This window comes from Notothenia rossii (assembly GCF_949606895.1).
Source record: "Notothenia rossii genome assembly, contig: SUPER_1_unloc_1, whole genome shotgun sequence".
Taxonomy (NCBI): domain Eukaryota; kingdom Metazoa; phylum Chordata; class Actinopteri; order Perciformes; family Nototheniidae; genus Notothenia; species Notothenia rossii.
In genome coordinates this window covers 338,301-364,484 of record NW_027640362.1, presented here as the reverse complement: position 1 = coordinate 364,484, position 26,184 = coordinate 338,301, and the positions used below count along the sequence as shown (strand labels likewise).

Below are 26,184 nucleotides of genomic sequence, written 5' to 3'. Positions count from 1 at the left end.
GAGGCAATGTCAGAGCACATTATAACCATTTGAGGCGATGTCAGAGCACGTTATAACCATTTGAGGAGATGTCAGAGCACATTATAACCATTTGAGGCGATCTCAGAGCACATTATAACCATTTGAGGCGATGTCAGAGCACATTATAACCATTTGAGGCGATGTCAGAGCACATTATAACAGTTTGAGGAGATGTCAGAGCACATTATAACAGTTTGAGGAGATGTCAGAGCACGTTATAACCATTTGAGGCAATGTCAGAGCACATTATAACCATTTGAGGCGATGTCAGAGCACATTATAACCATTTGAGGCGATGTCAGAGCACATTATAACCATTTGAGGCGATGTCAGAGCACATTATAACCATTTGAGGAGATGTCAGAACACGTTATAACCATTTGAGGCGATCTCAGAGCACATTATAACCATTTGAGGAGATGTCAGAGCACGTTATAACCTTTTGAGGAGATGTCAGAGCACGTTATAACCATTTGAGGAGATGTCAGAGCACATTATAACCATTTGAGGAGATGTCAGAGCACGTTATAACCATTTGAGGCGATGTCAGAGCACATTATAACCATTTGAGGCGATGTTAGAGCACATTATAACCATTTGAGGAGATGTCAGAGCACGTTATAACCATTTGAGGAGATGTCAGAGCACATTATAACCATTTGAGGAGATGTCAGAGCACGTTATAACCATTTGAGGCGATGTCAGAGCACATTATAACCATTTGAGGAGATGTCAGAGCACGTTATAACCATTTGAGGCGATGTCAGAGCACGTTATAACCATTTGAGGCGATGTCAGAGCACGTTATAACCATTTGAGGAGATGTCAGAGCACATTATAACCATTTGAGGCGATGTCAGAGCACGTTATAACCATTTGAGGCGATGTCAGAGCACATTATAACCATTTGAGGAGATGTCAGAGCACGTTATAACCATTTGAGGCGATGTCAGAGCACGTTATAACCATTTGAGGCGATCTCAGAGCACGTTATAACCATTTGAGGCGATGTCAGAGCACATTATAACCATTTGAGGAGATGTCAGAGCACGTTATAACCATTTGAGGAGATGTCAGAGCACATTATAACCATTTGAGGCGATGTCAGAGCACGTTATAACCATTTGAGGCGATGTCAGAGCACATTATAACCATTTGAGGAGATGTCAGAGCACGTTATAACCATTTGAGGCGATGTCAGAGCACATTATAACCATTTGAGGAGATGTCAGAGCACATTATAACCATTTGAGGCGATGTCAGAGCACATTATAACAGTTTGAGGAGATGTCAGAGCACATTATAACAGTTTGAGGAGATGTCAGAGCACGTTATAACCATTTGAGGAGATGTCAGAGCACGTTATAACCATTTGAGGTGATGTCAGAGCACATTATAACAGTTTGAGGAGATGTCAGAGCACGTTATAACCATTTGAGGCAATGTCAGAGCACATTATAACCATTTGAGGCGATGTCAGAGCACGTTATAACCATTTGAGGAGATGTCAGAACACGTTATAACCATTTGAGGCGATCTCAGAGCACATTATAACCATTTGAGGCGATGTCAGAGCACGTTATAACCATTTGAGGCGATGTCAGAGCACATTATAACCATTTGAGGAGATGTCAGAGCACGTTATAACCATTTGAGGAGATGTCAGAGCACATTATAACCATTTGAGGCGATGTCAGAGCACGTTATAACCATTTGAGGCGATGTCAGAGCACATTATAACCATTTGAGGAGATGTCAGAGCACGTTATAACCATTTGAGGCGATGTCAGAGCACGTTATAACCATTTGAGGCGATGTCAGAGCACATTATAACCATTTGAGGAGATGTCAGAGCACATTATAACCATTTGAGGCGATGTCAGAGCACGTTATAACCATTTGAGGCGATGTTAGAGCACATTATAACCATTTGAGGAGATGTCAGAGCACGTTATAACCATTTGAGGAGATGTCAGAGCACATTATAACCATTTGAGGAGATGTCAGAGCACATTATAACCATTTGAGGCGATGTCAGAGGCCAACATAGATTCATCTAGCCATGTTTCTGATAAAACAATGAGGTCAGCCTCAGTCGAGCTCGCCCAGATGCGGACAAAATCTAGTTTACCTAACAGACTGCGCTCATTCAAGTGGATGAGACCCAACCCAGACCTAGCTTTAAAATCAGCAGGAGTAGAGATCTGACTACTGCTACTGGGCGGACCAGGGTTAGGTTGGACATTTCCTGACAGAAATAACAACAACAAAAACACCAGGCATCTTTTCCTCTTAAACCAGTAGACCTCTCAGGATTACTAGAGATCTTCCTGTCAGACTGAGAGGCTGATAACTACAGCTCAGTGAGGTGAAGGACTCTCTGAGAGGTGGAGGAGAGTCCTCTCCTGTCAGACTGAGAGGCTGATAGCTACAGCTCAGTGAGGTGAAGGACTCTCTGAGAGGTGGAGGAGAGTCCTCTCCTGTCAGACTGAGAGGCTGATAGCTACAGCTCAGTGAGGTGAAGGACTCTCTGAGAGGTGGAGGAGAGTCCTCTCCTGTCAGACTGAGAGGCTGATAGCTACAGCTCAGTGAGGTGAAGGACTCTCTGAGAGGTGGAGGAGAGTCCTCTCCTGTCAGACTGAGAGGCTGATAACTACAGCTCAGTGAGGTGAAGGACTCTGAGAGGTGGAGGAGAGTCCTGTCCTGTCAGACTGAGAGGCTGATAGCTACAGCTCAGTGAGGTGAAGGACTCTCTGAGAGGTGGAGGAGAGTCCTCTCCTGTCAGACTGAGAGGCTGATAGCTACAGCTCAGTGAGGTGAAGGACTCTCTGAGAGATGGAGGAGAGTCCTCTCCTGTCAGACTGAGAGGCTGATAGCTACAGCTCAGTGAGGTGAAGGACTCTCTGAGAGGTGGAGGAGAGTCCTCTCCTGTCACATTGAGAGGCTGATAGCTACAGCTCAGTGAGGTGAAGGACTCTCTGAGAGGTGGAGGAGAGTCCTCTCCTGTCAGACTGAGAGGCTGATAACTACAGCTCAGTGAGGTGGAGGACTCTCTGAGAGGTGGAGGAGAGTCCTCTCCTGTCAGACTGAGAGGCTGATAGCTACAGCTCAGTGAGGTGAAGGACTCTCTGAGAGGTGGAGGAGAGTCCTCTCCAGTCAGACTGAGAGGCTGATAGCTACAGCTCAGTGAGGTGAAGGACTCTCTGAGAGGTGGAGGGAGAGTCCTCTCCAGTCAGACTGAGAGGCTGATAGGTACAGCTCAGTGAGGTGAAGGACTCTCTGAGAGGTGGAGGAGAGTCCTCTACTGTCAGACTGAGAGGCTGATAGCTACAGCTCAGTGAGGTGAAGGACTCTCTGAGAGGTGGAGGGAGAGTCCTCTCCTGTCAGACTGAGAGGCTGATAACTACAGCTCAGTGAGGTGAAGGACTCTCTGAGAGGTGGAGGGAGAGTCCTCTCCTGTCAGACTGAGAGGCTGATAGCTACAGCTCAGTGAGGTGAAGGACTCTCTGAGAGGTGGAGGGAGAGTCCTCTCCTGTCAGACTGAGAGGCTGATAGCTACAGCTCAGTGAGGTGAAGGACTCTCTGAGAGGTGGAGGGAGAGTCCTCTCCTGTCAGACTGAGAGGCTGATAACTACAGCTCAGTGAGGTGAAGGACTCTCTTAGAGGTGGAGGGAGAGTCCTCTCCAGTCAGACTGAGAGGCTGATAGCTACAGCTCAGTGAGGTGAAGGACTCTCTGAGAGGTGGAGGAGAGTCCTCTCCTGTCAGACTGAGAGGCTGATAGCTACAGCTCAGTGAGGTGAAGGACTCTCTGAGAGGTGGAGGGAGAGTCCTCTCCTGTCAGACTGAGAGGCTGATAGCTACAGCTCAGTGAGGTGAAGGACTCTCTGAGAGGTGGAGGAGAGTCCTCTCCTGTCAGACTGAGAGGCCGATAGCTACAGCTCAGTGAGGTGAAGGACTCTCTGAGAGGTGGAGGAGAGTCCTCTCCTGTCAGACTGAGAGGCTGATAGCTACAGCTCAGTGAGGTGAAGGACTCTCTGAGAGGTGGAGGAGAGTCCTCTCCTGTCAGACTGAGAGGCTGATAACTACAGCTCAGTGAGGTGAAGGACTCTCTGAGAGGTGGAGGAGAGTCCTCTCCAGTCAGACTGAGAGGCTGATAACTACAGCTCAGTTAGGTGAAGGACTCTCTGAGAGGTGGAGGAGAGTCCTCTCCTGTCAGACTGAGAGGCTGATAGCTACAGCTCAGTGAGGTGAAGGACTCTCTGAGAGGTGGAGGAGAGTCCTCTCCAGTCAGACTGAGAGGCTGATAGCTACAGCTCATTGAGGTGAAGGACTCTCTGAGGGTTTAGATAGTTCACTTTAGTCTAAGTAGTGGCTCTCAAACAGTTTGTTAATCATGTATGTAAATACGTATTTCCAAGGCACACCTTTATGATCATTATAGTTATAAAAAACAAGAGTATCAGGTATGAAATAATTCCAACTCATACTGTAGGACAGTAACACAGAAATACAGTTTAAAAGGGGAGTGATTTGTAAAATATGCATAAACAAAAATGTAATCTGTTTACATTTCATTTAGCTGATGCTTTTATCCAAAGAGACTTACAATAAGTGCGTTCGACCAAGAAGATACAACCTTGAAGAAAACAGAATCATATAAGTTCATCAGGTTTCATAGAGCCAAACATTTCAAGTGCTAATCAACTGGCTTTAGATCAGCCAGCCCTTTATTAGTATATAAGTGCTTTGTTAGTAATTCTATCTCTGGAAGTGGAGTCCAAAGAGATGAGTTTTCAGTCTGAAGAAGATGTGTAAGCTTTCTGCTGTCCTGATTTCAATGGGAGCTCATTCCACCATTTTAGAGCCAGGATAGCAAACCCACGTGTTTCTGCTGATGGGAACTTGGGTCTCCCTCGCAGTGCGGGTGCAGCGAGCTGTTTGGCTGATGCAGAGCGGAGTGCACGTGCTGGGGTGTACGGTTTAACCATGTCCTGGATGTAGGAAGGGCCAGATCCATTCACAGCATGGTACGCAAGTACCAGAGTCTTGAAGTGGATTTACAGTTCTGTTTCACGTGGATGTTGAGATGTAAGCATTAGGGATGTAACGATACCAAAAACTCACGGTACGATAATATCGCGATAACAAGTCCACGGTACGGTATTTATCGCGATATTGAATAATAAAGGGGGAAATAAAAAATTCAATTTTCTTTTTTTTCAATACAAATTATTTTTACTCGGAAAATGTTTCTTTATTACATAATAAATCTGATTTGTACAGCATGTTAGTAGGATAGCAGCATTTTAAAGTGTCAAAAACAAAGTGACAGTAACAGACTGGAACAAGAAACCAGTGTTTTTGTACCTACTGGTACTACCAAACAAAGTAGGCATTTTCTTTATGCCACTGAATCTCACAAATAAACAAGGACATTTAATAATCAGACCCTGCAATAAAATAAATCAAGTTTCACTTTAGTTTTTCAAGTAACTCAACTCAAACTCACTAGTCACTCACTCAGCATCATCAGACAGGTTTTTAGGAATATGAGAATGTCCACATTTCCAGGTATTTATAAGCTGGGGTGTTTGGGCATTTACAATATCCCCTGCTCTGGAAAACACTCTCTCGCTTGGTACTGATGTTGCTGGGACAGCAGTGGTCGCGTTAAGCGAATATTGTATTTAACAATGACGGAAAAATCTGAAAGCAGTCTGTCATTTTGACAGATTAGAACAAACTCGGAACAGCGCCAACGTTTCCCCGCAGCGAGGCTCTGGTGTTATGCCGTGTTATGCATGCCCTCCAAAAGGAAATGATATAGTTCCAAACCGTACTTTGCCTACAGATCAATACATGTCTGGGAGGTTTTGCTTTACGCTGTGCGCGCTCCCGCGAGGTGCATGCGCACACGGCATAACACCGCCCCCCCCTCTTGAGCACGCTCGTGAACTGTTCAGACCCGACGGGTAATAAGGGATTATGACGGATATTTTACGATCCTGTCTGTCAAAATGAACGAAAACGAAAAAGTCTAGCGCCACCTCAGTGGGACGGAGAGATGTGCTTTGGCCATGGGTGACAGCAGTGGGTCAAACTGTGCATTGTCTCTCCACCACTTCAAAAACAACACAGTGTTTGCCAAGAAGGTGAGGCTTATTGACAGGGCAGGATATAAATATACTGTTGGTACTTGTCAATGTCTCTAGGTGTGTAAATGTAGCCCTGTAAACAGAGCCGGCCCGACCCATTGAGCGACATAAGCGGCCGCTTAGGGCCCCGCAGCCACTAAGGGCCCCCTAGCAAAAAAAAAAGAAAAAAAAAGAAAAACAATGATAAAAAATTATAATAATAATAATCTCAGTACACCGTCGCCATGAAAAGTATGTTTAACTAATTGTGTTAATGTGCCTAGATTGCCTACTCTCAAAGTAATGTATTATATTATTGAGTCAATCATATAATACATCCACCATGCTTTACCTGAATCTCATCATGACACTAGAGAGGACGGCAGGATTGTAATTTCCCGTGTTCAGTGAATGCAACAGAGGCAAGACACTGACTAGACCAGGGGTCGGCAACCCGCGGCCCACGGGCCGCATGCGGCCCTTTAAGCCCTCTGCTCTGGCTCCCTTGAGCTTAGACAAAAATAAGAAGGAAATAAAATAAAAGTATTTGAAGGACTATTTATATTTTGTTGCACGGTTGAAAATGTTTGGTATCTTGTATTTTGAGGTGATACTGTGACACATAAATAAAAAACAAAACGGTTTTAATTAGGTCAACTAAAATATGCGTCAAGTACTGCTACGGTCCCGCGCGAGCGCCTTTTCCTGCGGGTGAATAACCTGACCCCCGGCTCGATGAGCGAACTATGGATAGATCAAAGAAAAGTACCGGAGGAACACAGGATTTAATTCTGTGTGGACAGAGTTATATGCTTTCACAGCAAACGATGCTGGCTCACCGGTAGGTTTGATATGTAGAGAGAAGTTGTCAAAGGTGCTGCAGCCTTTACGTATCGAGGAACAACACGGGAGAGGAAGACAGCTGACGATCTTCAGTCATAATTCAATGGGGTATGTCATTTATTTCAGAAAACCCTTTTTGTTATATTCCATGGAATGCTCTTAACGTCCCGATAGCAATGAATATATTAAATGCTTTGACAATAAATACATACACAGATTAATCTGTGGAAGCCGTAGCGCTGTAAAAAGCCCGACCAATCATCTGAGCCGGCTAAAGTAACTGGATGGCCTACCTGCCTGTCAGCCTTCCATCTGTGCACAAACTTATCTCGTGCCCTCATTGGTCATGTGCGCGTTCGTGTGTGTTGGAGGAGGGGCTCTGTGAGAAAGTCTGAAGGAAGAGGCAGATTTGTTCCGGTTGTGTATTTTCAAATTCTAGCGCACTCGAGCTGGTTTCTCCATTCTTACCTACCTTTAACTCTTTTTAGGGAGCAGCTATACGTTTGATTTATTTCAAAGTGGGCCCATTTTAATAATATATTTGTTTCCTTCAAATGTGCAGAGGACTCCTCAAGTGCTGTGTTTAATTTATTTTAAAGTAGGCCTGTGTATTATTTGTAATTCTCCTTATAGGAGTTCTTTGTTTCTTATTAGAGGTTAACAGTTTTATATAATGTAATAAAAAGCCTAATAAATGCAAAAAAACGGAAGTTTTTGTCTGATATAACAATAAATACAACTTAGCTATCAAGCTATGAAATATGTTTTGCGGCTCCAGACAAAAAAATGTTTTGGAAAAAGGAGCAAAATGGCTCTTTTGGTCAAAAAGGTTGCAGACCCCTGGACCAGACCAACCAGAGAGTTGAATGGAAATAAACATCTGTCTTATTGGCTGACAGGTACCTATCCTGTGAGCTGTGACAATGTTTAAACTGTCAGTCGGACTCAGAGTTTTTGAAGATGGACATAAGAACATCTTTTCTTAAAAAAGACGAGAATTCTCAAGAGGTGGCTCACACATGAGAATGGTATGTAAATGTAAATGTCAGTAAACTTCCAAGTTATGCGACCATGTAAGCAAAGCATAAATTACAGCTACGTTGAAGTTACTTTGAATCGCGGGGGTAAGCTAAACCGTTAGCAAGTAGCTATAGCTAGCCAGATATATTAAATAAACACTTAAGAGGTTTCTCAATACTCAAATTTCCCCTCCTCGACTCCTCGACTCCTCGACTCCTCAGTCCTCCGGTAGTGACCCGGAAATGAATTTCAGCGCGCCATGTTGAAGGACATATCATTTCTCTAAATGCACTTTGAGGACCGAGGATCGAACATCGAGGAGGCTCTCTGGAGGAGCTCTAACCGAGGAGAGAGGAGAGAGGAGAGAGGAGAGAGGAGAGAGGAGAGAGGAGAGGAGAGGAGAGGAGAGGAGAGAGGAGAGAGGAGGCTCTCTGGAGGAGCTCTAACCGAGGAGAGAGGAAAGAGGAGAGAGGAGGGAGGGGAGAGGAGAGGAGAGAGGAGAGGAGAGGAGAGGAGAGAGGAGAGAGGAGGCTCTCTGGAGGAGCTCTAACCGAGGAGAGAGGAGAGAGGAGAGAGGAGAGAGGAGAGAGGAGAGGAGAGGAGAGGAGAGGAGAGGAGAGGAGAGGAGAGGAGAGGAGAGGAGAGAGGAGGCTCTCTGGAGGAGCTCGAACCGAGGATACACCGATGGCTCCTCCACGGATGCATTTCCGGGAACGGTGGAGTCGTGACGCACGGCCGGACTGATCTCAGCCAATCACAGCTCTGCATGCATCCCTTGGATATTATTTTAGAAACTGCTTTCATCGCAACGCAATGTTTCCAGAGAGAACAGCTGAGAGGTCCGTGCAGAAAGCAGAGCAGTGTGTATAATATATATCACTCAGTGTAACAGGCCTACTCATGAGCGGATGTGAGAGGACGCTGGCGTCGTTTGCTCGCCGCTTCTCTGTCTGGATTTTTTTACTCTTTCCTCAACATTTCTTAGCAGCTTTTTGGCCGACCAGTCCGGTTAAGATCTATGTCAGTCTTACACTGCCTGGATCCCTGAGATGTGTCCGTGTTTTCCTACCTGAAAACACCGGCTCCGTTTCGCCGCTCCACCTGCTCTCCTTTTGATCCTCCCGGCTTCACCTGCCTAGCTCCTTCAACGCTGCCTCCACCCCATTCCCGGACTTCTCAAAACGTGTCCTGCCTTTGGCTGGCCTGGACCCCTCTTCCGTGGACTACCTGGAGCTAGCTGCCTGCACCTCTGCAGTCATCAAGCTGCAGGATACCCGCTAGCTGCTAATGCTAGCGGCTGCCCGGCTCACCTGTCCACTCAACGCTCCGTCTCTCCTGCCTGGCATGGCATTGAGGTACTCCGCTGCGAGACTTCTACAACTCAACAACCATTCCACACCGTTATGCATCTCTGTCATCAGAAACCACAAACTTCTAAAACGAACCAGATACATCCATAGAGGCTCCGGTCGCAAGTTTGTTTACTTTCACACAGGTCACTCCATCCCCGTATTCTGGTCAGCTGAGCGCACACCCACCTTTCGACTACGTCATCACAACAATACAGACGAGCGCGCCCCCTGTCTGCAAGCCATGGCAATGACACCTGAGTCAATCCTCACCACACAAAGCAATATGAAGCTCACTCTGTTTAATACCCGGTCCCTCAACAATAAAAGTCACATTCTCAACAAATTCATTCTGGACAATAAACTGGACTTTCTCTGTCTGACAGAAACCTGGCAACAACCCCTGGATTATCTCTCACTCAACCTCACTACACCCAATGGATACTCATACATAAAGAAGCCACGCTCGGAGGGCCGAGGTGGTGGAATTGCCGTAATACACCGACAGGACATTAAAACCAGCCTCATCCCCATCTCATCTGCTCCTTCATTTGAACACCTGGCTTTTAAACTCTCTGGTCACACACAGTCAGTCCTGGCAGTTGTCTACCGCCCTCCCAAACCAAACCCATCATTCCTCTCTGATTTCTCTGAATGTCTGACCCAGCTCTGTTCTCTCTCCACCTCAGTCCTCCTACTTGGTGATTTCAACATCCACATGGACTCCACTGACTCTACAATAAGCTTCACGGACATGCTTAACTGCTTCAACCTCATTCAACATGTCAACTTTCCCACCCATAACCGTGGCCACATTCTGGACCTTGTTTGCTCGACTGGACTAAACCTTCACCATCTGTCTGGCTCAGACCTCTTCCTCTCCGACCACTTAGCCATCACCATGACCATCAACATTCCCACCCCACCACCAAAGCAAAAACTCAAAATCAACTTCCGTAAATTAAGCTCTGTCTCAGCTACCTCGCTCTCATCCTCCCTCTCTGAAAAAATATCCACCACTCCCTTTGTGGACCTCCATAGCCCCTCTGATCTCACTGACTACTACAACAACATTCTGTCCTCCTGCCTTGACCAACTTGCACCCATAAAAACCAAAACAGTTTCCTTCACCCGCTCTGCTCCCTGGTTCACCCCTGAACTCCGTCTGATGAAAACCCGTGCCCAGCAACTTGAAAGACTCCGCAATAAAACAGGTCTCACAATTCATTCTCAAACCTACAAAGACCACCTACAGCAATATAAAGATGCCCTCTCCCATGCCCACACCACCTACTACTCTCAGTTAATCCACTCTGGCTCCGGAAACCCCAAAACACTCTTCTCCACAATAAACAATCTCCTCAGCCCCCTGGACACCACCACTCAGTCAAAGCAAAGTAGACAACATTTACATTAGCTTAACCACCACCACACCAGCTCCCCCTCAAGCCACCTGCCCCCCCTTATCCTGCCAACCCCTGTCCCAGTTCTCCCCTGTCTCCCCTATTGACCTCTCTGATCTCCTCACAGGAATGAAAACTGCCACCTGCACCCTGGACCCCATCCCCTCCAGCTTTGTTAAGGCCTGCCTTCCTACTCTCTCTTCCCTCATCACTACAGCAATCAACTCCTCCCTGTCTTCTGGCACCGTCCCACCATCCCTCAAAATAGCTGCTATCACCCCTATTCTGAAAAAACCCGGACTAAACCCTGACAACCCTAATAACTTCCGACCCGTCTCGAACCTACCCTTTCCGTCAAAAGTTCTGGAACGCGCTGTAGCGTCACAACTCAAGCATCATCTCTCTGCCAATAACCTCTATGAAACTTTCCAATCCGGATTCCGCTCAAACCACAGAACTGAAAACGCACTCCTCAAAATTACAAATGACCTTCTCCTCTCGTCCGATTCTGGTAACCTCAACATCCTCATCCTCCTTGACCTCAGCGCTGCCTTCGACACCATCAATCACTCCATCCTCCTCACCCGTCTTGAAACCACCTTCAACATCACCGGCACTGCCCTCTCTTGGTTCACTTCATACCTCTCTGACAGAAACCAGTTCATCTACATCAATAACTGCAAATCCCCCACCGCTCCTCTCCCCCAAGGTGTCCCTCAAGGCTCAGTTCTCGGCCCCCTCCTCTTCATCCTCTACCTGCTTCCCCTTGGTCACATAATCCGCTGTCATGGACTTCAATTCCACTGCTTTGCCGACGACATCCAGCTTCTCATCTCCACCAAGTCCATCTCCACCGCTACCCACTCCATCCTGACAAACTGCATCACTGAAATCAAATCCTGGCTCCAACTTAACTTCCTGAAACTCAACTGCGATAAATCTGAAATAATAATCATTGGACAAAAAAAGCTCACCACACCTATCCATAACTTCACCCTCAACATAGACGGCTTCCCAGTTCAAACCTCCCCTCACATCCGGAACCTAGGCATCATATTTGACCAAACCCTCTCCTACAACAGATACATCAAACAGATCACAAAGACAGCCTTCTTCCACCTCAAAAACATCGCCCGTCTACGTCCATCCCTCTCTCCCACTGCTGCCGAAACCCTCATCCACGCCTTCATCACCTCCCGTCTGGACTATTGAACAGCCTCCTCTATGGTTCACCTGCAAAAACCCTCAACAAACTTCAATATATCCAGAACTCCGCCGCCCGTCTACTCACCCACACCCGAATCCGTGAACACATCACCCCCGTCCTCATCAAGCTCCACTGGCTCCCCATCCCCCAGAGAATTCAGTACAAGATCCTCCTGATGACGTACAAAGCCCTCCATAACCTGGCCCCATCCTACCTGACTGACCTCCTCCACAGACAAACTCCCACTCGCTCCCTCCGCTCTGCCACTGCCAACCTCCTGTCCCTCCCCACCCGGACCAACCTCAAGTCTTGGGGCTACAGAGCCTTCTCCGTTGCTGCACCCACCCTCTGGAACTCACTACCCCAATCCATCAGAGATTCTTCCTCCCTCACAGCATTCAAAACATCACTCAAAACCCACCTGTTCAACACTGCATTCAACCACTGACCCCCCCCCCTATTTTCTGTTTTGTTTATCTCTTTTTGTATTTCTTTTTCTTTTCTTTTTTTTGTTGTCTTTTCTTAATTATCTGTCAAAGCGTCTTTGAGTTCCATGAAAAGCGCTATAAAAGTCCCATGTATTATTATTACTCTCTTTATTTGCTTTAGTTTAGTAGATATCTACAAACAAAGAGTCGATATTTTTCTAAAACCATTTAGTGCTTCACAAAATAAAATACACAACGGCTGTAGCCTGATTATGCTTTAGGAGCTGTAGGTGTGTGTGTGGTACAGTGTGTAGGTGTGTGTGTGGTACAGTGTGTAGGTGTGTGTGTGGTACAGTGTGTAGGTGTGTGTGGTACAGTGTGTAGGTGTGTGTGGTACAGTGTGTAGGTGTGTGTGGTACAGTGTGTAGGTGTGTGTGGTACAGTGTGTGTGTGTGTGTGTGGTACAGTGTGTAGGTGTGTGTGTGGTACAGTGTGTAGGTGTGTGTGTGGTACAGTGTGTAGGTGTGTGTGTGGTACAGTGTGTAGGTGTGTGTGGTACAGTGTGTAGGTGTGTGTGGTACAGTGTGTAGGTGTGTGTGGTACAGTGTGTAGGTGTGTGTGGTACAGTGTGTGTGTGGTACAGTGTGTAGGTGTGTGTGGTACAGTGTGTGTGTGGTACAGTGTGTAGATGTGTGTGGTACAGTGTGTAGGTGTGTGTGGTACAGTGCGTAGATGCGGCGGACAGACGGGTCTCATTTGGTTTGGTATCCTATGCTTACTTTTAATACTTGTACAACTTTTGGCCCGTAATTTCAATTCCCCATTTCAGCGACCAGAGAGAGGGGGGGGGGGGGGATATATCCAGTCTCTGATTGTGTTACGTTATTATGAGAGTGCTCTCATACTTGTTTGATTCTGAAATTGTATATATTTATATAAGTGTGTGTGTGTGTGTGTGTGTGTGTGTGTGTGTGTGTGTGTGTGTGTGTGTGTGTGTGTGTGTGTGTGTGTGTGTGTGTGTGTGTGTGTGTGTGTGTGTGTGTGTGTGTGTGTGTGTGTGTGTGTGTGTGTGTGTGTGTGTGTGTGTGTGTGTGTGTGTGTGTGTGTGTGTGTGTGGTCATGAACACATCTGTCCATCAGACAGAGGGCTGCTGTGCCTCCTGTCATCATTAATGGACGTCTCTTTAAAATGACCGCTCAGAGGAGAGGAGTTCTCATTTCTCTAACCGCCTGCTGCTTCCCCTCCTCTCTCCTCGCTTCCCCTCCTCAGTCCTCCGCTCGTATCTCCTGTGGGCGGCACCAAGTCTCGAGGAGAGGAGTCGAGGATAGGAGTCGAGGAGGGGAAATTTGAGTATTGAGAAACCTCTTTAGTCATACAATCTAAATGTAATGTTTTTTCGAGTTACCTGGTGATTTCAAAGAAAGCTCTCTGGAAAATGTTGACTTACTGTTCGACATGAAGCTAGAAGCTACCTTACAGTACACAGTTGATCCTGAGTCCTGTCAGTTAAAGTGTTTCACAGTTAGCTTAGCTAAGCATCAACCTAGCAATGAAATGATGTTTTGTGACAGTATTTCTGAGTAAAGGTCAGCTGAAATGGTGGCATGCCACTGCTTTACGTGTCGACAGCATGTTTGAATGTATTTGCAGCAGTAAATGTGGCTGTGTGGCCACTGACGTTGCCATAACAACACCTGCATTTAAATGTGCAACCTCTTTTTGAGACAGATTCTTACATGAAATTATAATTCTTCTGAATGATATTCCTATTGACAGCTAGTTTCTATGTGAACATTATGAGATGGACAGCCAGAGAGAATAAATGAAAAACAGTTGTGAAATACTATATGACAAAAAGAGAATACAGTTTAAAAGGGGAGTGATTTGTAAAATATAAGAAAAATAAAATCTGTTTACAGTTTTGTTTCATATGGAAGTTGAGAGATGTATCCATAGAACTCTTAATTTTCTCGGGGGAGCATGCCCCCCTAGCGGAGATGAGAACCCCCCTAGAGGATGTTAGGTCCACGGTGTTTACATGCTTATTTATACAATATGTGTGCTCATTCTAACATCAGAAGACAAAAGTTGGTTCCGTGTTGTGTGTAGTGAGAACGCGCTAGAGTGAGGGGGGCCCCCAAGTCAAAGCTCGCTTAGGGCCCCCAAAAGTCTAGGGCCGGCCCTGCCTGTAAATACGATGTCCTTTTGTGTTATCTGTTGTTTTATGTTCATGTTGTAACCTACTTGCTGCCATGTTGGACAGGTCTCTCTTGAAAAAGAGATTGATGATCTCAATGGGACCACCTGGTTCAATAAAGGTTTAAAAAAAAAAAAGTGTTTAAAAAAAAAGATTTTATTTTTTTTATCGCGGTACATTTTGTCAGTCTCACAACGGTATAGGGACGTTTATTTACCGCGATACCGCGATATTCGGTATATTTTTACATCCCTAGTATCCATAGATTTAGTCCCTCATGTTGCTCTCAAAGTGCAGCAGATTTATGCTTTTAACTTCAACATTTAAAAACAAATCTTCACGGGGGAGCCTGCCCCCGGACCCCCCTAGAGGAGGTGAGGCCCACCACCTGCCCACACCCCCTGTCAAATTGTCCCGCCCACATTGAGGATGCTTCCTACACCCATGGAATGAGATCTGTGGTTAACACAAGCTGAAGAGATTTTAACGGTTTGTTCTATGACTTAAAATACGTCAGTAAATACTCCACTGGTGAATTTAAAAAACATTGCTAACAAGTGTCTAAATGAGACGACTAAACGCCATCACGCCCAACATTAGCCACCTTTAGCTTAGCGGTGGTGACGTGAAGTCATGTGACCGTGCTGTAGTTCCTTTATAGCCCAACATTAGCCTCCTTTAGCTTAGCGGTGGTGACGTGATGTCATGTGACCGTGCTGTAGTTCCTTTATAGCCCAACATTAGCCTCCTTTAGCTTAGCGGTGGTGACGTGATGTCATGTGACCGTGCTGTAGTTCCTTTATAGCCCAACATTAGCCTCCTTTAGCTTAGCGGTGGTGACGTGAAGTCATGTGATCGTGCTGTAGTTCCTTTATAGCCCAACATTAGCCACCTTTAGCTTAGCGGTGGTGACGTGAAGTCATGTGACCGTGCTGTAGTTCCTTTATAGCCCAACATTAGCCGCCTTTAGCTTAGCGGTGGTGACGTGAAGTCAAGTGACCGTGCTGTAGTTTCTTTATAGCCCAACATTAGCCTCCTTTAGCTTAGCGGTGGTGACGTGAAGTCATGTGACCGTGCTGTAGTTCCTTTATAGCCCAACATTAGCCGCCTTTAGCTTAGCGGTGGTGAAGTCATGTGACCGTGCTGTAGTTTCTTTATAGCCCAACATTAGCCTCCTTTAGCTTAGCGGTGGTGACGTGAATTCAAGTGACCGTGCTGTAGTTTCTTTATAGCCCAACATTAGCCTCCTTTAGCTTAGCGGTGGTGACGTGAATTCAAGTGACCGTGCTGTAGTTTCTTTATAGCCCAACATTAGCCTCCTTTAGCTTAGCGGTGGTGACGTGAAGTCATGTGACCGTGCTGTAGTTCCTTTATAGCCCAACATTAGCATCCTTTAGCTTAGCGGTGGTGACGTGAAGTCATGTGACCGTGCTGTAGTTCCTTTATAGCCCAACATTAGCCACCTTTAGCTTAGCGGTGGTGACGTGAAGTCATGTGACCGTGCTGTAGTTCCTTTATAGCCCAACATTAGCCTCCTTTAGCTTAGCGGTGGTGACGTGAAGTCATGTGACCGTGCTGTAGTTCCTTTATAGCCCAACATTAGCCGCCTTTAGCTTAGCGGTGGTGACGTGAAGTCATGTGACCGTGCTGGAGTTCCTTTATAGCCCAACATTAGCCTCCTTTAGCTTAGCGGTGGTGACGTGAATTCATGTGAGCGTGCTGTAGTTCCTTTATAGCCCAACATTAGCCTCCTTTAGCTTAGCGGTGGTGACGTGAAGTCATGTGACCGTGCTGTAGTTCCTTTATAGCCCAACATTAGCCTCCTTTAGCTTAGCGGTGGTGACGTGAATTCATGTGAGCGTGCTGTATTCTTATTCTGACCATGTGTTTCTCTGCAGGAGTTGTATCTACGCCCTCCGGACTCGAGGTCAGCCGGTCCCTCTGGACATCGTCCTCTACGCAGCGGTGTTCTGCGCTCTGAACGGCTTCCTGCAGGCCCACAGCCTGCTGCACTGCACCGTCTACCCGCAGGACGCGCTGACGCAGACCCGCATGGCTGCAGGTGGGACACACACCAGAGAAACAGTACACACAATCTTTTACTCAAGTAGAAGTACAGATACTCGTGTTTAAAAGTACTCTAGTAAAAGTAGAAGTACTGACTAAACTTCTTTACTCAAGTAAAAGTAAAGAAGTATGCATACTTGCCAACCCTCCCGATTTTCGCGGGAGACTCCCGATTTCATTGCCCTCTCCCGGTTTCCACTAGCACCCACCCGCGGTGGTTTTCTCAAGGTTGGCAAGTATGGGCTTTGAAATGTACTTCAGTAAAAAGTACCCATAACTAGCAGCTGTTTTAAAGAGTACCTGACCTCCCTTTATATTAATAGAACAATAATGTCATTGTTAGCTAATGAATGTTTCCATGCTGAACAACGGCAACATGACAACGTTTTCATTGGTCCCTCTTCTTTAGAGAAGACCAGGAAATGATGGATACACGGATCGTGTTCAAATCAATAGGCACGCAATGACTCTAGATAATAATGATCACGCCTCCAAACACACATTCAGACTAAAGGAACCAGCCTGTTTGGAAAATGAGAGAAGTAGAAAGTACAGGTATTTGAGTTCAACATGTAAGAAGTAGAAAGTACAGGTATTTGAGTTCAACATGTGAGAAGTAGAAAGTACAGGTATTTGAGTTCAACATGTAAGAAGTAGAAAGTACAGGTATTTGTGTTCAACATGTAAGAAGTAGAAAGTACAGGTATTTGAGTTCAACATGTAAGAAGTAGAAAGTACAGGTATTTGTGTTCAACATGTAAGAAGTAGAAAGTACAGGTATTTGAGTTCAACATGTAAGAAGTAGAAAGTACAGGTATTTGTGTTCAACATGTAAGAAGTAGAAAGTACAGGTATTTGTGTTCAACATGTAAGAAGTAGAAAGTACAGGTATTTGTGTTCAACATGTAAGAAGTAGAAAGTACAGGTATTTGAGTTCAACATGTAAGAAGTAGAAAGTACAGGTATTTGTGTTCAACATGTAAGAAGTAGAAAGTACAGGTATTTGAGTTCAACATGTAAGAAGTAGAAAGTACAGGTATTTGTGTTCAACATGTGAGAAGTAGAAAGTACAGGTATTTGTGTTCAACATGTGAGAAGTAGAAAGTACAGGTATTTGTGTTCAACATGTAAGAAGTAGAAAGTACAGGTATTTGTGTTCAACATGTAAGAAGTAGAAAGTACAGGTATTTGTGTTCAACATGTGAGAAGTAGAAAGTACAGGTATTAGTGTTCAACATGTGAGAAGTAGAAAGTACAGGTATTTGTGTTCAACATGTAAGAAGTAGAAAGTACAGGTATTTGTGTTCAACATGTAAGAAGTAGAAAGTACAGGTATTTGAGTTCAACATGTGAGAAGTAGAAAGTACAGGTATTTGTGTTCAACATGTGAGAAGTAGAAAGTACAGGTATTTGAGTTCAACATGTAAGAAGTAGAAAGTACAGGTATTTGAGTTCAACATGTTAGAAGTAGAAAGTACAGGTATTTGAGTTCAACATGTAAGAAGTAGAAAGTACAGGTATTTGAGTTCAACATGTAAGAAGTACATGTTTGAGTTCAACATGTAAGAAGTAGCCTCTCTGAAGAACCAGCACCTTACCGTGGTAGAGAGGTTTGTGTGCCCTGATGAACCTGGGGGCTGTGTTGTCTGGAACCTTGTGTTCCTGGTAGGGTCTCCCATGGCAAATTGGTCTCAGGCAAGGGGCCAGACTAAGATTGGTTCAAAAGACCTCATGAAAGACGACACACGAAGTGAGGATACCCGGCCCGGAGGAAGCCCGGGGTCCCCTTTTGGAGCCAGGCCCAGAAGGAGGACTCGTCGGCGAGCGTCTGGTGGCCGGGCTTGCCACGGAGCCCGGCCGGGCACAGCCCGAAAAGGCAACGTGGGCAACACCTCCGCTTCTCCGTCCCGCGGGCCCACCACCTACGGGAAACAGCAATGGGGTCGGGTGCGCTGCCAGAAGGGTGGCAGTGAAGGCAGAGGGTCTCGACGGACCAGACCCGGGCGACAGAAGCTGGCTTTGGGGACGTGGAACGTCACCTCTCTGGGGGGGAAGGAGTCGGAGCTTGTGCGGGAGGTGGAGCGTTACCAGTTGGATCTGGTTGGGCTCACCTCTACGCACAGCGTCGGCTCTGGAACCTTACTTCTGGATAGGGGTTGGACTCTATTCTTCTCCGGAGTTGCTCAAGGTGTGAGGCGCCGGGCGGGTGTGGGGATACTCACAAGTCCCCGGTTGGGTGCTTCGTTGTTGGAGTCTACCCCAGTGGACGAGAGGGTCGCCTCCCTACGCCTGCGGGTTATGGGGGGGAAAACTCTGACTGTTGTGTGTGCTTATGCACCCAACAGCAGTTCAGAGTATACGGCCTTCTTGGAGACCCTGGAAAGAGTCCTGTATGGGGCTCCTGAAGGGGACTCTTTAATCTTGCTGGGAGACTTCAACGCACATGTGGGCAATGATGGAGACACTTGGAGGGGAGTGATTGGGAGGAACGGCCCCCCTGATCTGAACCGGAGTGGTGGTTTGTTACTGGACTTCTGTGCTAGTCATGGATTGGCCATAACAAACACCATGTTCGAACATAAGGATGCTCATAAGTGTACGTGGTACCAGAGCACCCTAGGCAGAAGGTCCATGATCGATTTGGTTATCGTATCATCGGACCTGAGGCCGTATGTTTTGGACACTCGGGTAAAGAGAGGGGCGGAGTTGTCAACTGATCACCATCTGGTGGTGAGTTGGGTCGAGTGGCGGGGGAAGCCTTTGGATAGACCTGGTAAGCCCAAACGTGTAGTTCGGGTGAACTGGGAACGTCTGGAGGAGGCCCAAGTTCAGGAGGCCTTCAACTCACACCTCCGGCGGAGCTTTTCGGGCATTCCTGTGGAGGTTGGGGACATTGAACCAGAGTGGTCGGTGTTCAAAGCCTCTATTGCCGAAGCCGCGGCGGGGAGCTGTGGTCTCAAGGTCCTAGGTGCCTCAAGGGGCGGTAACCCTCGAACCTCCTGGTGGACACCGGTGGTCAGGGAAGCCGTCCGACTGAAGAAGGAGGCCTTCAGGGATTTGTTATCCCGGGGGACTCCCGAGGCAGTTGCAAGGTACCGACAGGCCCGAAGGGCAGCAGCCTCAGCCGTGGCCGAGGCAAAGCAGCGGGTGTGGGAGAAGTTCGGAGAAGACATGGAAAAAGACTTTCGGGCGGCACCAAAGTTGTTCTGGAAAACTGTCCGACACCTCAGGAGGGGGAAGCAGGGAACCATCCAAGCTGTGTACAGTAAGGATGGGACTTTGTTGACCTCAACTGATGGAGTGTTAGGGCGTTGGAAGGAGCACTTTGAGGAACTCCTGAACCCGACAACTCCGCCCTCTATGTTAGAGGCAGAGCTGGAGTATGAAGGGGGATCGACACCAATCTCCCGGGGGGAGGTCACTGAGGTCGTCAAACAACTTCACAGTGGCAAAGCCCCGGGGGTGGATGAGATCCGCCCAGAAATGCTGAAGGCTCTGGGTGTTGAGGGACTGTCATGGTTGACACGTCTCATCAACGTTGCGTGGAAGTCGGAAACAGTACCGAAGGAGTGGCAGACCGGAGTGGTGGTTCCCCTTTTCAAAAAGGGGGATCAGAGGGTGTGTGCCAATTACCGAGGCATCACACTACTCAGCCTCCCCGGGAAAGTTTACTCTAAGGTACTCGAAAGGAGGGTCAGGCCGATTGTCGAACCTCAGATTGAGGAGGAACAATGCGGATTCCGTCCTGGTCGTGGAACGACGGATCAGCTTTTTACTCTCGCAAGGATCCTGGAGGGTGCCTGGGAGTATGCTTATCCAGTCTACATGTGTTTTGTAGACTTGGAGAAGGCATATGACCGGGTTCCAAGGGAGTCACTGTGGGAGGTGCTGCGGGAGTATGGGGTGAGGGGGTCTCTACTCAGGGCCATCCAATCTCTGTACTCCCAAAGCGAGAGCTGTGTCCGGGTCCTCGGCAGTAAGTCGGACCCATTTCAGGTGAGGGTTGGCCTCCGCCAGGGCTGCGCTTTGTCACCAATCCTGTTTGTAATATACATGGATCGGATTTCGAGGCGTAGTCGTGGGGGAGGGGGTCTGCAGTTCGGTGGACTAAGGATTGCACCACTGCTTTTTGCAGATGATGTGGTTCTGATGGCTTCATCGGTCTGCGACCTTCAGCACTCACTGGATCGGTTCGCAACCGAGTGTGAAGCGGCTGGGATGAGGATCAGCACCTCCAAATCTGAGGCCATGGTTCTCAGCAGGAAACCGATGGACTGTCCACTCCAAGTAGGGAATGAGTCCTTACCCCAAGTGAAGGAGTTCAAGTATCTCGGGGTCTTGTTCTCGAGTGAGGGAACAATGGAGCGTGAGATGGGTCGGAGAATCGGAGCAGCGGGAGCGGTACTGCAGTCTCTTTACCGCACCGTTGTGACGAAAAGGGAGCTGAGCCAAAAGGCAAAGCTCTCTGTCTACCGGGCCATTTTCGTTCCTACCCTCACCTATGGTCATGAAGGATGGGTCATGACCGAAAGAACGAGATCGCGGGTACAAGCGGCCGAGATGGGTTTTCTCCGCAGGGTGGCTGGTGTCTCCCTTAGGGATAAGGTGAGAAGTTCGGTCATCCGGGAGGGACTCGGAGTTGAACCGCTCCTCCTTCGCGTCGAAAGGAGCCAGTTGAGGTGGTTCGGGCACCTAGTTAGGATGCCACCTGGGCGCCTCCCTAGGGAGGTGTTCCAGGCACGTCCAGCTGGGAAGAGACCAAGGGGTAGACCTAGAACCAGATGGAGGGATTATATCTCTTCGTTGGCCTGGGAGCGCCTTGGGATCCCCCAGTCAGAGCTGGTTGATGTGGCCAGGGAAAAGAAAGTTTGGGGCTCTCTGCTGGAACTGCTACCTCCGCGACCCGACCACGGATAAGCGGGAGAAGATGGATGGATGGATGGATGTAAGAAGTAGAAAGTACAGGTATTTGTGTTCAACATGTGAGAAGTAGAAAGTACAGGTATTTGTGTTCAACATGTAAGAAGTAGAAAGTACAGGTATTTGTGTTCAACATGTAAGAAGTAGAAAGTACAGGTATTTGTGTTCAACATGTGAGAAGTAGAAAGTACAGGTATTTGTGTTCAACATGTAAGAAGTAGAAAGTACAGGTATTTGTGTTCAACATGTAAGAAGTAGAAAGTACAGGTATTTGAGTTCAACATGTAAGAAGTAGAAAGTACAGGTATTTGTGTTCAACATGTAAGAAGTAGAAAGTACAGGTATTTGTGTTCAACATGTAAGAAGTAGAAAGTACAGGTATTTGAGTTCAACATGTAAGAAGTAGAAAGTACAGGTATTTGTGTTCAACATGTGAGAAGTAGAAAGTACAGGTATTTGAGTTCAACATGTGAGAAGTAGAAAGTACAGGTATTTGTGTTCAACATGTGAGAAGTAGAAAGTACAGGTATTTGTGTTCAACATGTAAGAAGTAGAAAGTACAGGTATTTGAGTTCAACATGTAAGAAGTAGAAAGTACAGGTATTTGTGTTCAACATGTAAGAAGTAGAAAGTACAGGTATTTGAGTTCAACATGTAAGAAGTAGAAAGTACAGGTATTTGAGTTCAACATGTAAGAAGTAGAAAGTACAGGTATTTGTGTTCAATATGTAAGAAGTAGAAAGTACAGGTATTTGTATTCAACATGTAAGAAGTAGAAAGTACAGGTATTTGAGTTCAACATGTGAGAAGTAGAAAGTACAGGTATTTGAGTTCAACATGTAAGAAGTAGAAAGTACAGGTATTTGTGTTCAACATGTAAGAAGTAGAAAGTACAGGTATTTGTGTTCAACATGTAAGAGGTAGAAAGTTCAGGTATTTGTGTTCAACATGTGAGAAGTAGAAAGTACAGGTATTTGAGTTCAACATGTAAGAAGTAGAAAGTACAGGTATTTGTGTTCAACATGTAAGAAGTAGAAAGTACAGGTATTTGTATTCAACATGTAAGAAGTAGAAAGTACAGGTATTTGTATTCAACATGTAAGAAGTAGAAAGTACAGGTATTTGTGTTCAACATGTAAGAAGTAGAAAGTACAGGTATTTGTGTTCAACATGTAAGAAGTAGAAAGTACAGGTATTTGTGTTCAACATGTAAGAAGTAGAAAGTACAGGTATTTGAGTTCAACATGTAAGAAGTAGAAAGTACAGGTATTTGTGTTCAACATGTAAGAAGTAGAAAGTACAGGTATTTGTGTTCAACATGTAAGAAGTAGAAAGTACAGGTATTTGTGTTCAACATGTAAGAAGTAGAAAGTACAGGTATTTGTATTCAACATGTAAGAAGTAGAAAGTACAGGTATTTGTGTTCAACATGTAAGAAGTAGAAAGTACAGGTATTTGTATTCAACATGTAAGAAGTAGAAAGTACAGGTATTTGTATTCAACATGTAAGAAGTAGAAAGTACAGGTATTTGTGTTCAACATGTAAGAAGTAGAAAGTACAGGTATTTGTGTTCAACATGTAAGAAGTAGAAAGTACAGGTATTTGTGTTCAACATGTAAGAAGTAGAAAGTACAGGTATTTGAGTTCAACATGTAAGAAGTAGAAAGTACAGGTATTTGTGTTCAACATGTAAGAAGTAGAAAGTACAGGTATTTGAGTTCAACATGTGAGAAGTAGAAAGTACAGGTATTTGAGTTCAACATGTAAGAAGTAGAAAGTACAGGTATTTGTGTTCAACATGTAAGAAGTAGAAAGTACAGGTATTTGAGTTCAACATGTGAGAAGTAGAAAGTACAGGTATTTGAGTTCAACATGTAAGAAGTAGAAAGTACAGGTATTTGTGTTCAACATGTAAGAAGTAGAAAGTACAGGTATTTGTGTTCAACATGTAAGAAGTAGAAAGTACAGGTATTTGAGTTCAACATGTAAGAAGTAGAAAGTACAGGTATTTGTGTTCAACATGTAAGAAGTAGAAAGTACAGGTATTTGAGTTCAACATGTGAGAAGTAGAAAGTACAGGTATTTGAGTTCAACATGTGAGAAGTAGAAAGTACAGGTATTTGTGTTCAACATGTAAGAAGTAGAAAGTACAGGTATTTGTGTTCAACATGTAAGAAGTAGAAAGTACAGGTATTTGTGTTCAACATGTAAGAAGTAGAAAGTACAGGTATTTGTGTTCAACATGTGAGAAGTAGAAAGTACAGGTATTTGAGTTCAACATGTGAGAAGTAGAAAGTACAGGTATTTGAGTTCAACATGTAAGAAGTAGAAAGTACAGGTATTTGTGTTCAACATGTAAGAAGTAGAAAGTACAGGTATTTGAGTTCAACATGTAAGAAGTAGAAAGTACAGGTATTTGAGTTCAACATGTAAGAAGTAGAAAGTACAGGTATTTGAGTTCAACATGTGAGAAGTAGAAAGTACAGGTATTTGAGTTCAACATGTAAGAAGTAGAAAGTACAGGTATTTGTGTTCAACATGTAAGAAGTAGAAAGTACAGGTATTTGAGTTCAACAGGTAAGAAGTAGAAAGTACAGGTATTTGAGTTCAACATGTGAGAAGTAGAAAGTACAGGTATTTGAGTTCAACATGTAAGAAGTAGAAAGTACAGGTATTTGTGTTCAACATGTAAGAAGTAGAAAGTACAGGTATTTGTGTTCAACATGTAAGAAGTAGAAAGTACAGGTATTTGTGTTCAACATGTGAGAAGTAGAAAGTACAGGTATTTGAGTTCAACATGTAAGAAGTAGAAAGTACAGGTATTTGAGTTCAACATGTGAGAAGTAGAAAGTACAGGTATTTGAGTTCAACATGTAAGAAGTAGAAAGTACAGGTATTTGTGTTCAACATGTAAGAAGTAGAAAGTACAGGTATTTGAGTTCAACATGTGAGAAGTAGAAAGTACAGGTATTTGAGTTCAACATGTAAGAAGTAGAAAGTACAGGTATTTGTGTTCAACATGTAAGAAGTAGAAAGTACAGGTATTTGAGTTCAACATGTGAGAAGTAGAAAGTACAGGTATTTGAGTTCAACATGTAAGAAGTAGAAAGTACAGGTATTTGAGTTCAACATGTAAGAAGTAGAAAGTACAGGTATTTGAGTTCAACATGTGAGAAGTAGAAAGTACAGGTATTTGAGTTCAACATGTAAGAAGTAGAAAGTACAGGTATTTGAGTTCAACATGTAAGAAGTAGAAAGTACAGGTATTTGAGTTCAACATGTGAGAAGTAGAAAGTACAGGTATTTGAGTTCAACATGTAAGAAGTAGAAAGTACAGGTATTTGAGTTCAACATGTAAGAAGTAGAAAGTACAGGTATTTGAGTTCAACATGTAAGAAGTAGAAAGTACAGGTATTTGTGTTCAACATGTGAGAAGTAGAAAGTACAGGTATTTGTGTTCAACATGTGAGAAGTAGAAAGTACAGGTATTTGAGTTCAACATGTAAGAAGTAGAAAGTACAGGTATTTGAGTTCAACATGTGAGAAGTAGAAAGTACAGGTATTTGTGTTCAACATGTAAGAAGTAGAAAGTACAGGTATTTGAGTTCAACATGTGAGAAGTAGAAAGTACAGGTATTTGAGTTCAACATGTAAGAAGTAGAAAGTACAGGTATTTGAGTTCAACATGTAAGAAGTAGAAAGTACAGGTATTTGTGTTCAACATGTGAGAAGTAGAAAGTACAGGTATTTGTGTTCAACATGTGAGAAGTAGAAAGTACAGGTATTTGAGTTCAACATGTAAGAAGTAGAAAGTACAGGTATTTGTGTTCAACATGTGAGAAGTAGAAAGTACAGGTATTTGAGTTCAACATGTAAGAAGTAGAAAGTACAGGTATTTGAGTTCAACATGTGAGAAGTAGAAAGTACAGGTATTTGAGTTCAACATGTAAGAAGTAGAAAGTACAGGTATTTGAGTTCAACATGTAAGAAGTAGAAAGTACAAGTATTTGAGTTCAACATGTAAGAAGTAGAAAGTACAGGTATTTGAGTTCAACATGTAAGAAGTAGAAAGTACAGGTATTTGAGTTCAACATGTAAGAAGTAGAAAGTACAGGTATTTGAGTTCAACATGTAAGAAGTAGAAAGTACAGGTATTTGAGTTCAACATGTAAGAAGTAGAAAGTACAGGTATTTGAGTTCAACATGTAAGAAGTAGAAAGTACAGGTATTTGAGTTCAACATGTAAGAAGTAGAAAGTACAGGTATTTGTGTTCAACATGTAAGAAGTAGAAAGTACAGGTATTTGTGTTCAACATGTAAGAAGTAGAAAGTACAGGTATTTGAGTTCAACATGTAAGAAGTAGAAAGTACAGGTATTTGAGTTCAACATGTGAGAAGTAGAAAGTACAGGTATTTGTGTTCAACATGTAAGAAGTAGAAAGTACAGGTATTTGAGTTCAACATGTAAGAAGTAGAAAGTACAGGTATTTGTGTTCAACATGTAAGAAGTAGAAAGTACAGGTATTTGAGTTCAACATGTGAGAAGTAGAAAGTACAGGTGTTTGGGTTCAACATGTGAGAAGTAGAAAGTA

General features: G+C 44.8%; 1 protein-coding gene across 3 annotated transcripts in view; it reads left to right on the top strand.

The window, feature by feature from the left end:
- LOC307025452 (3-oxo-5-alpha-steroid 4-dehydrogenase 2-like) overlaps positions 1 to 26,184 on the top strand; it is a 45,569-nt gene that overhangs the window by 13,038 nt on the left and 6,347 nt on the right. For 2 of the 3 annotated variants that reach the window (XM_079694867.1, XM_079694866.1), the window contains exon 3: positions 16,503 to 16,666. In XM_079694867.1, coding sequence (XP_079550993.1) covers positions 16,503 to 16,666 — 164 coding nt within the window. Of the gene's footprint in view, positions 1 to 6,878; positions 7,108 to 16,502; positions 16,667 to 26,184 lie in introns of those variants that run through there. The other variant, XM_079694868.1, reaches the window with a different exon arrangement.